Source organism: Dermacentor silvarum, chromosome 2, assembly GCF_013339745.2.
Source record: "Dermacentor silvarum isolate Dsil-2018 chromosome 2, BIME_Dsil_1.4, whole genome shotgun sequence".
NCBI classification, from domain to species: Eukaryota; Metazoa; Arthropoda; class Arachnida; order Ixodida; family Ixodidae; genus Dermacentor; species Dermacentor silvarum.
Genome location: NC_051155.1, coordinates 138,395,876 through 138,412,245, shown reverse-complemented (window position 1 = coordinate 138,412,245; position 16,370 = coordinate 138,395,876). Strand labels below are relative to the sequence as shown.

The 16,370-nt window shown below is 47.9% G+C and overlaps 1 protein-coding gene across 1 annotated transcript; it reads right to left on the bottom strand.

Moving 5' to 3' along the window:
- Positions 1-415: 415 nt before the first annotated feature.
- Positions 416-15,575, bottom strand: LOC119441833 (carbohydrate sulfotransferase 13). Its single transcript, XM_037706463.2, has 4 exons — positions 14,979-15,575; positions 11,051-11,272; positions 4,858-5,093; positions 416-2,091 (listed from the first exon to the last, which is right to left on the bottom strand). The coding sequence occupies exons 1-4, from the start codon at positions 15,153-15,155 to the stop codon at positions 1,638-1,640; spliced, it is 1,089 nt and encodes a 362-aa protein (XP_037562391.1). The 5' UTR covers positions 15,156-15,575; the 3' UTR covers positions 416-1,637.
- Positions 15,576-16,370: the final 795 nt, after the last annotated feature.

Here is a 16,370-nt window from a genome sequence, read left to right as displayed (position 1 = left end):
AAATTGAAAATGTACAGCACAAAGCTTTGCGAATGAAGGTGGAAAGCATATCCAGGAATTAGTCGCCGCGGTCTCCAGTGAAATATTTCGCATTACTAATGCGTCATTTACTCGCGTCTATTGTGGACCCAATAAAGTTCACTCACTCACTCACTCACTCACTCACTCACTCACTCACTCACTCACTCACTCACTCACTCACTCACTCACTCACTCACTCACTCACTCACTCACTCACTCACTCACTCACTCACTCACTCACTCACTCACTCACTCACTCACTCACAACTAATACGTCCCCGCAACTTAGTGCACAAGGCGAAATTTAGTTGGCCCATCCCCTAGATACTCGGACTCACTGTCTTGGCGCAAAAACAAAAACTCCGTGACAAACCTATAACACGCTTCTGGAAAATTGTGCAGGCACTTCCAGACACAAACATGTGTTGAATCCTTTATTCACACAAGCGTCTTACATGATGATTTTCATCGTTTAATGATATTGACGCAGGAGAACTGTTTGCTATTGCGACTGTCTCACTTGTTTGATTAAAGCAAATGTTGGAATGAGTATTTAGTTCAGGCACCTTACCTTAAGGTGTTGTCTTTGGCTTATTGTTACCGTCGTGTTGCTATAACATACTGTCATACTTTTGCAGTCATATCGTTATACTGCTACAACGTATTGTCATATTGTTACCGTCACATTGTTATATTATAAGCGAACAAAATGTTAATTGATTATATTTTTAAATATCAGTCCAACTTGCTTCGTTCCTGAGAAGAAAACAGTGTTTTTAAAGAAATATTTACAAAACGAGCATCTTGCTTATGACATTTACGCTACGCTATGACATTTACATTATGCTACGCATTTACGCAATGCTATGACATTTATGCTATGGCATTTACGGATCAACGGAACTCGACGGAACGTCCTTGAGAGCATGAAGCTGATTTACTTGGTTTTTGTATAACACGGCGAAACCGCGCAGATGACGGAGCGCTCAGATCTCTCTTGTTTATTTACCTCTTGTCGCACCGTGCGCGCGGTTCGCCAGAGTTTTGAAGCCCTTCTCCACCAAGGAAATTCTTTCCTAACAATGCCAAGCCTGCTAGACAGCAGACTGTTGCTGCAACTCCACATCATGAAACAGTGGCGTCAAACGTCACTGACACAAGAGCGTTACAGTTTCTGCCAACAAACCAATGCTCGTAACTGAGTGGTACACTCTCACCGTGCACGTAACACCTGCCATATCTTCATGTCGGGATGATTGTTCCCCATCACGATGACCCTTCCTGCTGTGCACAGCAGCTGACTTTGGGTAACCCGCGTTAGCCTTCCCTGTCATTCGTTTTTCCCTAGCCTTCGTCTTCAACATTTCCTAAAACACAAGCTGTACCGTGACTCGCGCTACTTCGCCTCGATCGTCCCCGTCTACCAGAGCCATTATGTGCCTTCGAACATCCAACTCCTAACCTACGCAGGTGATTAACAGGTAATTGCCACTCATTAACCTTTACCACTTTTTGGTCGGCTATGATCCTTCTCTGGCTGCCCGCTTGAGCACGCCACAAAGTTAGCTTTTCTCCGTACCTTAAAATGTTCATCCCTTTCCTTGACCAACCACTGTTTACGTGAGGTAGTCCCTAAAGTCGTATCCAAAGAGCTCGAAGTCGTAGAAGTATCGCGAGTACAGCCCCATGACTTGGTCCCGCGATAGCGTCGCAAAGTAGTCTGCCGAGGATCCTGCTTTGGCTTGGCTGCCGTTGGCTCGCGAAGCACATCCGGTGTTCCCTCTGCGGCTCACGTGTATGCGACCGAAGCGTCCTCCGTCGACGCCGATCTCGGAGAACAGCAGCGGAAAGTCCCTGTCCGCTGTCTCCAGCTTGCCTACGAAGTCGTAGTCCAGCAGGCAGGGCTGGCAGCGTGAGTAGTACGGAGACCAGTGTTCGTCCAGTTCCCGCACGGGCGTGGCCAGCAATAAGTCGACGAACTCCGCGAACGTAGGAGTGCGGTTTTCAGTCTTGACTCCGGGTATCTTCTCCCAGTAGGTCTTGTAGAACCACATCACCTCGGAACGCGGCCTGCGAAATATTGGAGATCAAGCTCTGATAATCTGAGCGGATACGGAAACTTTTTCATCATAACTGGACATTTAATGCAGTGATAAATGTACGTGAATTGTTACGTCTAGTTTTGTTCTACCTGCCGGGGTAGCGCAGTCACTATGACATTGCGTTGCTGAGGTCGAGGTCGCGGGTTCGATCCCGGCTGTGACGACGGCATTCCGATGGAGGCGGAAGGAAAAGCTGGTGTACCGTGCAATGGGTGCACGTTTAGCAACCTCCGCAAAATCAATCCGCCGCCCCCCACCACGGCGTGCCTCAAAATCAGATCGTGGCTTTGGCACGCATAAACCTCAGACTTTAAATATTCATTTTCTTCTAGTTATACGGTTTAGTTATACGGTTTGCGAGTCCTCAAGCGTAGGCTCGACACCTTATTTGCCTTGTAGTAACTATCTCGACCCTGCCACTCAGTTTCCCAACACGGTTAGCTCATACGCCGAACCGCGCACAAAAACAGATAATATACGAGCTGCGGTAGTTCATTGGCTATATGACGTTCTGCCGCCGAGGCCGAGGTCGCGGTTTCGGACACCGACCACGTTGGCCGCGTACTGATTGGGGCGGAATGCAATATATCTCGTGTACCATGATTTGGGTGCATATTAGAAAGTCATACGTGTTCAAAATTAATTGGGTGCCCCCACTGCGGCGTCACTCATCGCCCGCGTGATATACCCAGGAATCATTCAGTAGATAACACGCGATATTTCTCGCAAACATTCCGACACCACCGCGCTGACAGACACACGAGACATAACGCGGTATATGGAGATTATGCCTCATAATCAGATGGTGGTTTTGGCACACAAAACGCAATATTTAATTAAATTTTTTAATGTGGTGGTCTGCAATGGCTTCAAAACGTAGTATAAAAGCTCATCCATGCTTCCACGCACTTTTCCAATAACAAACTTGGTCACCGTCATCGAGTGCTGCGCGGCCACAAGGTTTTATAGCCACAGGGCGCTGACCAGGGATTTTGTTTTTATTGCAATAACAATTCTACTGTCGTCGTTGCCGTCACAGTTGCCATGATGTTGCGTATAAAGTCCATGGGGGATAACATCGTCGCCGTGCGCCGTATGCTGTATATTTGAGCGAAAGCGTGCGAGGGCGAGCCGCCGATGGTGGCTCAATTTCGCGCGCGCAAGGGAGGAAAGCGGGGAGGAAGCTCGCCATCCATCGCGCGCAAGGCACCGGGAGACGGAAGGAAGGCGGGGGGGGGGGAGGCGTGCTACTCCGGCGGCGGCTGATATTGGCGCGGCTACGTGGACCCTATCTTGAAAGCGATCTGCGATGGGGGACAGAGATCGCCGAGTGCTGATAGCTTCGTGTGCGCTGTGTTCTCGCCGCTTAGTTCGTATTGAAGCGAGGGGCAGCACGAAGGTCAATTCTCTCGCTGCATGGTGTCCCGCTTTGTCACTCCAGCGTTTTGACAGCTAGTGAGCTCGGTCGTCGAGTGAGATGTGTTAATGTTTGCTTGTGCTCGCGTGACAGCATGCTTGTTAATTTAGTTAGTAAGCGAATGTTTACGAGCTTATACGGCCTGACAAAACTACCATCCTTACTTCTTATAGCTGTCTACTAATTTGCTATGGAAATCGATGCTGCGCATTTCGGGCTAAACTGCGTCTTTTTTTTCCTACTTTTTTTTTTTTAGTGGCGCGAGCACCGAGTGACACTCTTGTTTCTTGCGCAGCAACTTCCTTTTAGGGACCGACTTCCGGTTTGTCACAGAGATGGGATGAAGTTAAAAATAAATAATAAAAAATAAAAACAGATCGATGGTTCTACTTATGGTCGATGATGGATATGACATCAGAGCACATGTTTAGTACAGTAAAGAGCTAATTTAGCGTCAGGAAAAATTAACAACTAAGGAAGGTCTAATTGCCGTACAGCAAAGCACATAATCGTACACTTTAGATACCGACCGCATCAGTACAGGTTCCCGTGAAACTCAAAGACCAGAAATGACGTCATCAGTGACGTGACACCTAAACCAAGGGTACCCGCTTATTACTAATTAAAATAAAAACAAGCTAATGTGAGCTACACACCACCTCACACAGAGTGAACGCCTGCCTAACACAGCGGAGGGGTGACGTCACTGCCTCCTCTCTCGCTTCTCCTCTCCCGGCGAGCACTTGCTCCGTCGCTTGCTCGCGCGCGCCAGCTGCGCACCGGCGCTCGTTACATGATCTCACGTCAACGGCGGAGGGGGCGCGTAAGGTGCGCTTCTTGCGCCGTCCGCTAGGGTGCTACGCGTCGCGCCCTCCTCGCCCTCCTTCGCTCGCTCATTTGTGCGTGGCGGCTTGTGTGTGTGGCTCCTGCGTGCGTGTGCGTGCCGCCAGTTCCGTTCACTCCCTCCTCCGAGGTCGGTTTCCCGCCCTACACCAACGCCGAGGTGCGAGTAGCACTAGCAGACACCTAAGACAAGGATTAGGGTCTTTTCTCATTTTTTTATAGTCTACGAATGCATCAGAGTGTTTATGTTCAATCAGTGGTGCCTTGTTATTGACGTCGTTTTGTGTTGAGCTAGTATTGTATTCCACTTTTTCCGCCCACTGAAAACAATCACAAAGCAGATTGTCAGAAATTATAGTGATTCTCAGATTCTTCACTGCGCAACAAGGTACCGTTAAGAACTGAGCATCACGAGCAATCTCCCCAAGGCGGCAGGCTCAGTAGGGCTAAATTGCCAGTGTGAGGTACACGTGCCTGAGTGCCTTGTCGACGTACGCCGAGACAAGCCTCTCGAACGGATGCCGCACGAAGAGGGCCTTGATGTAACCCCTGCCGCCGTCGTGCATGAATAGGGTGCGCGGACCAAGCCGGTGAGTCTGATGGTGGAATTCTCGGTGCAGCTCTTCCCAGCTGCTCGGGCCGTCATCGGAGCGGTTGACCTTGACGCCCAGCATATCACGGAATAGGGTCTTCACGCTAGTAGAGGCCACCTGAAACGACGCAATGGCAATCCGAAAAGAGTAATTAACCATGTCTATTGTAAGGAAGGATCAGCCATGGCGGATGAAGAGTTTACTTACTGTAATAAAAAGGAGAAAAGAATGATTCAGATCACAAGAACTGTGGGAATCGATGTCGTGCGAAGCATTTTGCAGGTAGCTCGCTATCAAGCGTCGTCTGTGGTTCTGCAAAGCGTTACCAGATAATCTAACACATTTGGGGAAGGCCGAGCAATTGTGTGTGTCACGCGAGCGTCGTGTAACGACAGCAGAAAGACGGCGACGGTGTAACGGCGAAAGCGGGGGCACGACAGATTTTCACGGCGAACCTGTTAGCCTCTAGTTGGTCGACATCTCTCGTGTCCGCGTGTGCGGTGCGCACACAAAAATGTGGGCCGATCCCGGAGACTGTGCAAATAAGCGGGAAGTGCACAGTGTGCTGCTTCTCCAAGAGGCCTCGCATGACGTCATCAGGCGACATCACCACTTGACGAAGACGTTGTCGCGTGACGTCATGTTTGACGTGATGACATCCTTAGATTACGCCATCAGGCGATATCGTCACATAACGATGCCGTTATTCTCGTATATACGAATTACAATCCCAAGCTATCATGTTTGCCGCTTGTGTGTAAGTGGCACTTTACGAATTTTCTGACGCAGCTTACTTTGAGAAATTCAATTAGTTCAATAGCGCACTTGCGCTTGGCGGAGGGCCAAGGAGCATGAGCGTGCATGCTGCACTTCCTCACACGTGCTTGTGCGCGTGACGAACTTGTTGTGCGCGTGACGAACGTGTGCACACAATGTATCTGTCCTTGATGCGTAGGCGCTCTGTCTGTTGCATCTGTGGCACAGCGTGTGCTGCGACCGTAATCGAGATTAGGGCTAACGCTGTCCAAACACCGTACCTCCACCTAGCAGCTGCGGCCACTCAGGCAGACCTCTAACTGCAGCTGGAAAAGGGCTTTGTCCTTGCAGTTTCCGCGTAACAGAAGTTACGTTTTCTCATATATTCGAATTACAATCCGAAGCTATCATGTCTGCAGCTTGTGTGTAAGTCGTACTTTACAAGTTCTCGGACGCAATTTGCTTAGAAAAACTGAATTAGTGCAGTAAGGCACTTGCGCTTAGCGGATGGTCTAGACAGTAGCGCATCCAGGATCTCTGCCAGGGTGGGAGCAAGCACTTTGCGTAATATGCAATTTCCTTGCTTTAACCAGAGCCGAGCTGGTCAGCACCATCTCCCACTGCTCGTGCGTTGCGTTTCGATTGGGGAGTTATTGGGAATATTTTGGCATGCCCATGTGGTGTGGTAGAGGGTAGCTCGCTCTGTACAGAAAGGACAAAGGGGCTGATAAAGGGTGGGGTACATCGCGTGAAGGAGCGTGAGGTGAGGATAGGTGTTGGTCTGGAGTTGCCTCCAGGTCGTGGCTTCAGCTCTGGTGAGGGATGGGTGCGGTGTCGGCATCGTTCTTCTCGAAAGGCGGTAGTGCTGCAGTATATCGTAGTAAGATTGTAGTGTGTCTGGACTTGGGTCTTCTGGCGTCTCTTGCAGTGCCCGGTTGCAGTGAGCTCGGGCTATCGTGTGTGCACGATGGTTTCCGCTGACGCCTTCATGTCCCGGTGTCCAAATTATCGTGGTGCGGGGTATTGCGTTGAGGCGATGTAGAATATCACATGCGATTTTATGTAGATGGCCGTTCGCGTAGGCTCGACATGCTGATTGACAGTCTGTAAGAATAGGAATCCAACAGCAAGCAAAATGCGTAATAATTATAATATTAATGACACCAAGTATGATGACTATGTTTATTTCTTCAGCGTTTTACCCAAACTCTTGAAAGAGGTTGATAGGGCCAAGAAGCCGGTCTGGAGAGCAATGCACGTGGTCATCCGTTGAAGCTCTTATACCTAAATGGTCGTGGCAGCAGTGAGTGGTGGCAGTGTCTGAGGAGGTCACTTATGACTGATGGAGTGGGAGAACTCAGGAATGTCAGTAATGGCTAGCGTGGATAGAACACCAAACTCGCCCTCAGGAAGCGGGGTTAGAACCCCCGACTCCCCCCTCCCCCGCTCGTTGCGCCACTGGGTCTAGAGGAAGGAGCATGTTGGAGGTCGCTTGTGGTGGTGGTGCTACAGCGTCTACTTAGCGCTGGCTACTACGAGGAAATGGCTGGGGAATATGGCCTGATCTCGAAGGCAGTGAAGTCTAACAGAGCGTCTCGAAGCGCCAGCTGCCACAGTGCAAAGTGAGAAAAATTGGCACGCTCTCGCTCTGATAAGCAGCTTGTGGCTATACACGACATGACGGTCACGATAGACACTGCTGAAAATAACTATTATTCGCGCAGTATGGCCTAGTGAGAACGCGCACGAGCTGCGCGACTGAAGCATGCGCATTGGAATGAGGAAGCGTGCGTCGATTGGGGCTTAGAGTATCGGCTATTTATGACGGCAAGAAGAAACAGGTGAACCTGGACGCAGTAAAGGAAAAAGAAGACCAATTCAGGCTGCTGCTCGCAAAAAAAAATATGCAGCTTTAGAACAGCAAGATAAGACAACATAGAGGTAATGAATGAAACCGTAACTAAGCTGATCTCAGAAGCAGCAATTTAAGTGGGAGGTAAGGCAACCAGTAGGTAAGCTCTCCCAAGTAACAAAGGACCTAATAAAGAAACGACAAAGCATGAAAGTGGCAAACTCGAGCGATCAAATATAATTCGCTTAACTGTCGGAACTGATCAACAAGAAGAAAGTAAAGGATATCCGAAATTATAATGTGGTAAAGATTGAGGAAGCCGTAAAATATGGACGCAGCATGAAATCAGGGAAAGAAAACTTACCATAGGACAAGGCAAGATGTATGCACTGAACGATAAGGAGGGTAATATCATCAGCGATTTCGATGGCCTAGTAAAAGCAGCGGAAGAACTCTATACTGACCTGTACAGTGCCCAGAGCAGCCAAGCTACTTTCATTCGAAGTAGTGATGAACAGGATACAGAGGCTCCTTGTATAACTAGCTATGAAGTTAGAAGAGCCTTGCAAGACATGACCAGTGGAAAAGTTGCTGGAGAAGATGGAATTAGAGTCGATTTAATCAGAGATGGAGGAGATATCATGCGTCAAAAGCTTGCGGCCCTTTATACGAAATGCCTCACGACTTCACGTGTACCAGAATGCTGGAAGAACGCCAACATTATACTAATCCATAAGAAGGGAGACGTTAAAAATTGAAGAATTATAGACCCATTAGCTTGCTTGCAGTATAGTTGAAAATATTCACCAAGGTAATTTCAAATAGAATCAGGGCAACACTTGACATTCAGTCAATCAAGAGAACAGGCTGGCTTCAGGAAGGGATATTCTACGATGGATTATATCCATGTCATCAATCAGGTAATCGAGAAATCTGAGGAGTACAATCAACCTCTCTATATGGCTTTCATAGATTTTGAAAAGGCATTTGACTCAGTAGAGATACCAGCAGTCATTGAGGCATTACGTCATCAAGGAGTACAGGAGGCATACGTGAATATCTTGGCAAATATCTACAAAGATTCCACAGCTACCTTGGTTCTCTACAAGAAAAGTAGAAAGCTACCTATCAAGAAAGGGGTCAGGCAAGCAGACACAATCTCTCCAATGCTATTCACTGCATGCTTAGAAGTAATTAAGCTCTTAGACTGGGAAGGCTTAGGAGTGAGGATCAACGGCGAATATCTGAGCAACCTGCAGTTTGCAGGTGACATTGTCCTATTCAGCAACAATGGGCACGAATTACAAGTGATTAAGGACCTTAACCGAGAAAGTGTAGGATTGAGGTTGAAGATGAATATGCACAAGAAAAAGATAATGTTCAATAGCCTAGCAAGAGAGCAAAAATTCAGGATCGCCAGTCAGGCTATAGAGTCTGTAAAGGAGTTCGTTTAACTAATTCAATTACTCACAGGGGACCCTCATCATGAGAAGGAAATTTACAGATGAATAAAATTGGGTTGGAGTGCATACGACAGGCATTGCGAAATCCTTACTAGGAGCATATACCACTGTCGTTGAAAAGAAAAGTATACAATCACTGCATTCTACGGGTGCTAACATATGGAGCAGAAACTTGGAGGAGTTGCGACTGGGGGTGCGACAATTTGTCGTATCCATTCAGTAGGCGGAGTAAGAGGACGTGGGGCTGGGCACGACACCCAAGACATTTACAAACAAGTTTATATTACATTATTTACAAGATTTTATCAAGAAATACGGAACATATGAGGTTCGCGTTCAAGTTCAAGCTGTCGACGACCTTCACCAAGCGTCCGTCCTTTCTCTTTAACCCCTTCGTTCTCTTTGTCCAGTCGCCTTCCCCCAATCCGGCGTCAGGAGACGGATGTCACCACGTCCCGCCAATCCGGAGGTGGGTAGCACGTTTTCTCCGAAGAGGGCTTTACGCCCAGCACAGGCCCCTCATTGGGCACGTACAGGTGTGTAGGGAAGCACATTGACCTTGTCTCCGGCGCGGCAGTGTGGGCGGATGACGAGTGACATGAAGGAATGTCCCCTCCTGACAGAGCCCAACTGCCGGCCATGAGATGTCATGGTCGGGGATTGCTCGGACGGGGTCGTCGGCTCGTTCACCATTATCTCCGTGATCGACTGTTTTCAACGTTAAACGGCCGATCACAACAGAGATCAACAAAGAAGCTCGAGAACAAGTTAAGGATCGCACAAAGAGCGATGGAACGAAAAATGTTAGGCCTACCGTTAAGAGACAGGAAGTGAGCGATGTGGATCAGAGAGCAAAGGGGATAGCCGATTTTCTAGTTGACATTAAGAGGAAAAAATTGAGCTGGGCAGGCCATGTAATGCGTAGGATGGATAACGGTGGACCATTAGAGTTACAGAATGAATACCAAGAGAAGGGAAGCGCAGTCGAGAACGGCAGAAAACTTTGTGAAGTGATGAAGTCAGGAAAATTTGCAAGCGCAAGTTGGAATCAGCTAGCGCAAGTTGGAATCAGCTAGCGCAAGACAGGGGTAATTGGAGATCGCAGGGAGATGCGTTCGTCCTGCAGTGGACACAAATATAGGCTGATGATGATGACGGCAGGAAGACTGAGGTCCAATTAAACCATCCGACACTTACAAGTGAAGAGACCCGAAGTGATGCGAGACAGGAACCTATACACAGGGTGTTTCACGTAACTTGAACCAAAAAAAGAGGTTAACCGCAACTGAATGAAACCAACTACATATGATTTGCCGTCATGTGGCGCTCCTTAGAGTATCTTTATATTGAGCTTAATTGGTCAATTAACTAAGATCAATTACGCTAAATGTTTAACATTCACTTTAGGGCCAAGTGAGTTTCGTTACGTTGCAGAGGGCATTCCAAAACGGCCGATCCAACTTTTTGTGGCAACGTACCTGCTGCGTGGTGCTTTTTTTTCGGTGTTTCTAACTCTCACCTCCTCAGAACCGGGCACCTCTTTAGGTATTTCTTTTGGCGGTGAAAATTGGTGCCACACTCAACTTTAACGGAAGTATCCTACACTTGGGGCTTTTCCACTGCAACATTAGAAACTGCGAGTTTGTCTACACGTTGGCATCAACCCTCTATGCACAAAGTTTTCCAGGTGCCTTCACTTATTAACAACTGCCCATTAGCTGTCGAGTGCAGGCCAGCTGTACATTTCTTCGACTCGGCAGAAACGGCTACGTTCGGTATTTTTACGTTTTTCTTTTTTTTTTTCAGCTCCGTGACGATGGGGGCGAAATGCGCAAACACCCATCTACTTAGATTTATGTGCACGTTAAAGGACCCCAGGTGATTCAAATTATTCCGGAGTTCCCCGCTACGGCGTGTCTCATAATTCGATCGTGGTTTTGGCACGTAAAACCCCATAATTCATTTTTTTTAGCTCCGCGAGTGTCACCGGCGCTTTCGCATACCTTTGCTAAGAAGCAGAAGGCCAGTGATCGTGCGTTGTCGATGAAGATGGGGCACTGCTCCGGAACGCAGTACGTGCTACTGTTCCCGAGCATCGGCATGTTGATGCCCCAGCCAGGGGTCGGCCTCTGTAGCTCCTCGCATGCCGCATAGCGCTGACACACGCGTTGGATCCTGATGCGCCGCGACATGATGCCGTCGGCCGTGGCATGCTCGATGCCAACCTGCGGGGAACGGTAGCAAAATGACCTCAAGTGATCAACGCATGTCTAACATAAAATCTAATCAGACTGGAGCCAGCGTTTCGACAAAGTAAGCGTATACATCTTCGTTACTTCGTCCTCTTGTCGAGACGTTGGCTGCAGCCTGAAACATCTGTATGTGCTGTGACTGTATGTGCTGTCAAGTGTTTATCACTGTATACGGGGCGATCACTTTTAAGATTTCTGGCATTTCTAAAAAATCGCCCGGGGCAGATAGCATAATTCTCGTCCTTGAGCAGGATTATTCCAAGAGGCGGACATTACTAGTCCGAGAAATCGAAACACATAATAAACTAATTAACAACATTTCATTAATTAACTTCTTATTTAATTACTTCATGGCACATATTACAATTTAGGAATTGGTAGCCGGTGAGTTTGCAAGACGTATCGACTTAAAATGAATCTCCAGGATGACACCAGTTTCGAGATACTACTTCCCAAAGTGTGGGATGAAATACACGGGCGTTCCAGTTACTTGTGTGCTTCAATGCATAAGAGAAATAAAAAAAATGCTAAATGCTAAAAAATAAGTGGAATAACATTGCATTTTTCCGGCGAGTTATACGGTGCATATCTCTAAACTGGTGTCATTCTGGAAATTCATTCTAATGGATATGCCTTTCAAGCTCACCAGCTACAATTGGTAAATTTCAATATGTGCCGTAAAGTAATTGCTTAAGAAATTAATTTGTGCATTATTTTAATTAGTTAAATACGTGTTTCAATTTCTCGTGCAAGTAATGTCCGCTTTTTTGAATAATCCAGCACAAGAACTAGAATTACGTTATCTGCGACGGGCAATTTTTTAAAATTACGGAAATTTTAAAAATGGTCACCCCATATCATAATCATCCCCCAGCACCTGGAGATGTTAGCCTGGATGTTCGCCTGACAACATCTCCAGCATATCATTAAATCTTGTATCTCTCTCTCCTTCTCTCTCATTCGACAACTGTTAATCAAGTCACGTCACCATGTTCCTGTGAAACTCAGTCTTGTTAAAATGACTGCGAGGCGCTTTATGTTCTTTGAAATTGGTATCCAACATAAGGAAAATACACTATCATGCTCAGGAAACAGAGCACAACATAATCTTTCTGTGGCTTCTCGCTCACTATGGCATCGTCGGCAACGACTTTACTGACAGGCCTGCCCGTTCTGGCCACGAAGACACCCAGGTCCTTCCAATACCACTGGCGAGCCCGGACTCTGCCAGGGAACTTCGTCTGCTTGCCCACAAAAAGACGCTTCCGTGTAGCTTCAATCACAACTTCAATCAAGACGCTTCAATCACAGCGGCGCGCGCGGTGCTCGTACTCCGCCGTGATTGATTGGCCTATTCGGCAAGAGAACAGCCAGGCCGCAGCACCCGCGGTCACGAAACCCGGCGAGGTTCGCAAAGAAAAGCTTCGCTTTGAAAAAAAAAAAAGTATAGACATCGTGGAGTGTTTTACGAAAGTACCTTCGAGAGTATCCATTCGTGAATTTAGACCAGATATACCGTGAACATGTCATAACACACGAATGATTATCTCGCCCTGAAGGACATCTAAATCTAGATACTTGCTAGATCGTAGACTTACTGATCATAGAAAAGTTAAAGCTCGTCCTGCTGCTGAGCTAGATGTCGTGGATTTGGTCATGGCTGCGGAGGTCAGGATTGAACGGAATGCAAAACGTATCGAGTGGATAGAGCGGAATGCAAGAACACTCGTGTGTTGTGCATTGAATGCACGTTAAAGAACAGGGGGTCGAAATGAATCCGTAGTCCGCCACAACGGCATGCCTCATAATCGGATCGTGGCTTTGGCACTTAAAACCGGAGAATTTAATTTATTTTGTTGAAGTTACGGCTTCATCATTCTGAGCTATGCGGCTGACATGCCATGTCAAATGGTGCGATTCTGTTTCTGATTAAATTTTCAGGCCTTTGTTTAGAAAACACCTGACATTTCAAATCCTCGAGACGTTCCAGAGCACCGAGCTCTGCAGGAAAAGTTGCTCTTCGAAAACCGACGCATTCGCGCAGTAGACGTATTATCACGCTTCAAAGCATGCCTATTTACTTGCGGTTTCCTGATAAAGACTTGTTCCCTCTGGCCAGCAACTTTATCTTGGCGCCTTCCTTTACACATTTTTATTGTGCATTAATCCGCAGTACCTCTTTCAGTTAGTGGCACGATCATGATAAGCAGCGCCGCGGAGCAAGCGACTCGGCATGCAACTGCAACGACCCAGCGGCATTCGCTAGCGCAAGGGAGGCGGGTGTCGACAGGGGGATTAGCTCCTGATAGTGGGTCGCGTATCTTGACGGCTCTCGTACCGTTAAGCGAAGAACGAGAACTGAGAAGGGACACGACAGGATAGTAAATATCTTCAATCGCACGCATGCGCGTGCTTGTGTGTGCGTGAGTGTGTGGGTGTCATTTTGAACCGTGATCCAGTCACTTGTGTGCTATTACAAAAGAGATCTACTCAGCTCATACGCAGATTCGCTGACTCATCACGTGTTCTAAAGTCATTTCCTCTTACCACCGCCTCCCTCTCTAGAGAGAGAAATGACCCTCACAGGACATAGTGAGCAGGTACAAACGTAAGGACACTTTACGCGTATTCTCCTTCCTCACCTTAACTTGCCCACTTTATGCTTAGCAAAAGCAGGAACTGTGCGTCGATTTAGAGCAATGGGGGGTGGATTAGTCCTCTTTAGGAACCATTATTGTACTGCGGTCTTCTCGACACATGTCGAAGAGGGTATCATGTGCTGTCTGGATTTCTTGTCAATACATCCTAACCCTAGATTAGTGACGGTGTGCATGAATTTGCACTTTATTTTGTTTTTCAAGCACGCACATAACTGTAACATAAAATCCTCCGCATTTTTTTTTTTGTCTCCAACAGCATTATTTTTTCGAGTAACTTTCGCCACTATTAACGCCTTAGTCCATAGAAGCACAACCTGACCACCTAAAAATTATGGAGTTTTAGGTGCCAAAATCACGATCTGATGACGAGGCACGCCGTAGTGAGCACTCCGGAATAAGTTGGACCACCTGGGGTTCTTTGACGTGCACCTAAATCTAAGTACATGGGTGTTTTCGCATTTTGTCCCCATCGAAATGTGGCCGCCGTCGACGGGGACCTCGTGCTTAGCAGCCCAACACCATAGCCACTAAGCAACTACGGCGGGTAACCTCACCACCTGATCCTGCAGCTAAATCTCTATCTGCATGCACCAACATGCTCCATGCACCAACAGCTATTTAAATCCACATTGATTGATTGATTGATTGATTGATTGATTGATTGATTGATTTCTACATCCCAAAACAGCACAGCGGCTATGAGAGATGCTTATGGAAGGGCTGCAGAAAAATTATTTTATTTGCGCATAAGTCTCAGTACATCGAACCTGTTTTCGCTTTATAGCCATCGCGGATGAAAATCGAAATCACGATTGCTTGCTGACCAGCAGAAAGGCATAGGTGCTGAGCTAATTCAGCCGCTACCCTGCGATACGGAATGGACAAGGAATGTATTCCAGCATTTCATCACGCGGCCGTCATCGTTACCTCTTTACTATCACCTTCACTATATCTGCACGGTGGCATATACACGCATTACGCAACGAGAAAATGAGCGGGGGCTTCAAAGGTGCACGTACCTGCCGTGTCAAGACGTCTTCTGGGCAAGGACAGAAGGACGCGAATCGACTAGGCACCGTGATGAACTGTAGCCCCGTGATCAAGAGCAGCAAGGCCGCAGCCACAGCAAGGAAGGCGTAGCGTGGGAGCGTATTCGCACTTGGCACAGGGACGCGAAACTGCGCTCGAAGCACCATGTCTTGCGGAGAACCTCTCTGTCCAGCGCCGCAGAACCTTCTTTTCTCTCGCTCGACGTTCTCCGTTGAAAGTCCCGAATCCAAATCCGTGGATATCTTGGTGACGAGAGACCATCCGCGAACGGAAAAGCGTAGGCAATCTGAAGGGCTAAGCAATGAACTGCGGCCCCTTTACTGCCTTTACGCCTTCTTATCGCCGGCTTTGCTTTATTGCATCGGTGACTGAGTATAACGGAAGTGCTCGGTTGTTACAAAGATCCACTGTGATTGGTTGTCGGCGCCGCGCAGAAATCAACGCGTTAACCTTATCACTACTAGCATTATCGCCGATCGGAGCGCGGAAGCTTTGGAGGCGACAGACGCGAACGAACCGAAAAGTTTTCACGAGGGGGCCCCGTCTGTCGAATGTTCGATGGTGTTCTGCTAGACGACAGTTTCGGGCTGCCTTTCGCAGGGCGTCCGAAGGGTAGCTTCGTGTTACGCTGTGTTGTACATTGGACTTGTGCTCTACCGCCGACTTGCGTTTACGTACGTGTTTGTGTTGTGGCGTGTTCTCGGATTTCTTTGTCGGTGACGCACCGTGGGAAACTGTTCTTGGCTTCAATGTGGCGAGACCGCCGTGTTAGAGATAGTCTCTTACTGGCTCTTCTCTCTCTCTCTCTCTCTCTCTTTCGTCTTTAATGGTAGCGTATTCCCGTAGCGTAGGGTCCCGGCGGGGGGGGGGGGGGGGGGGGGGGGATTCTTTCAACGGAACTACACGCTCAAATCAGGCTGTTCATTCGTTTTGAATGTTTGCCCCCTAATTTCTTTCCTGATTGGTTTCCTGCATTGCTATCGTTTACGGTGCCTCCTTGTACAGGGTCGCTTTATGACGAAAAATTCCTGCTGTATCACACCATGCACGTCAGAAATTACATTCTGGGGTTTTACGTGCCAAAACCGCGATTTGATATTGAGGCACGCCGTAGTGGGGGACACCGGATTAATTCTGACCACCTGGGGATCTTTAACGTACCCCAATGCACGGCACACGGCCGTTTTTGCATTACGCCTCCATCGTAATGTGGCCGCCGCGGCCGGTATTTGACACCGCGACCTCGTGCTTATTTATAGCAGTGCAACATCACAGTCGCTAAGCCACCGCGGCGGGTCCCATGCACATCATACAGAGTGACTACTCCAGCTCGTCACCAGTAAATTTCGCCTTGCGGTTGA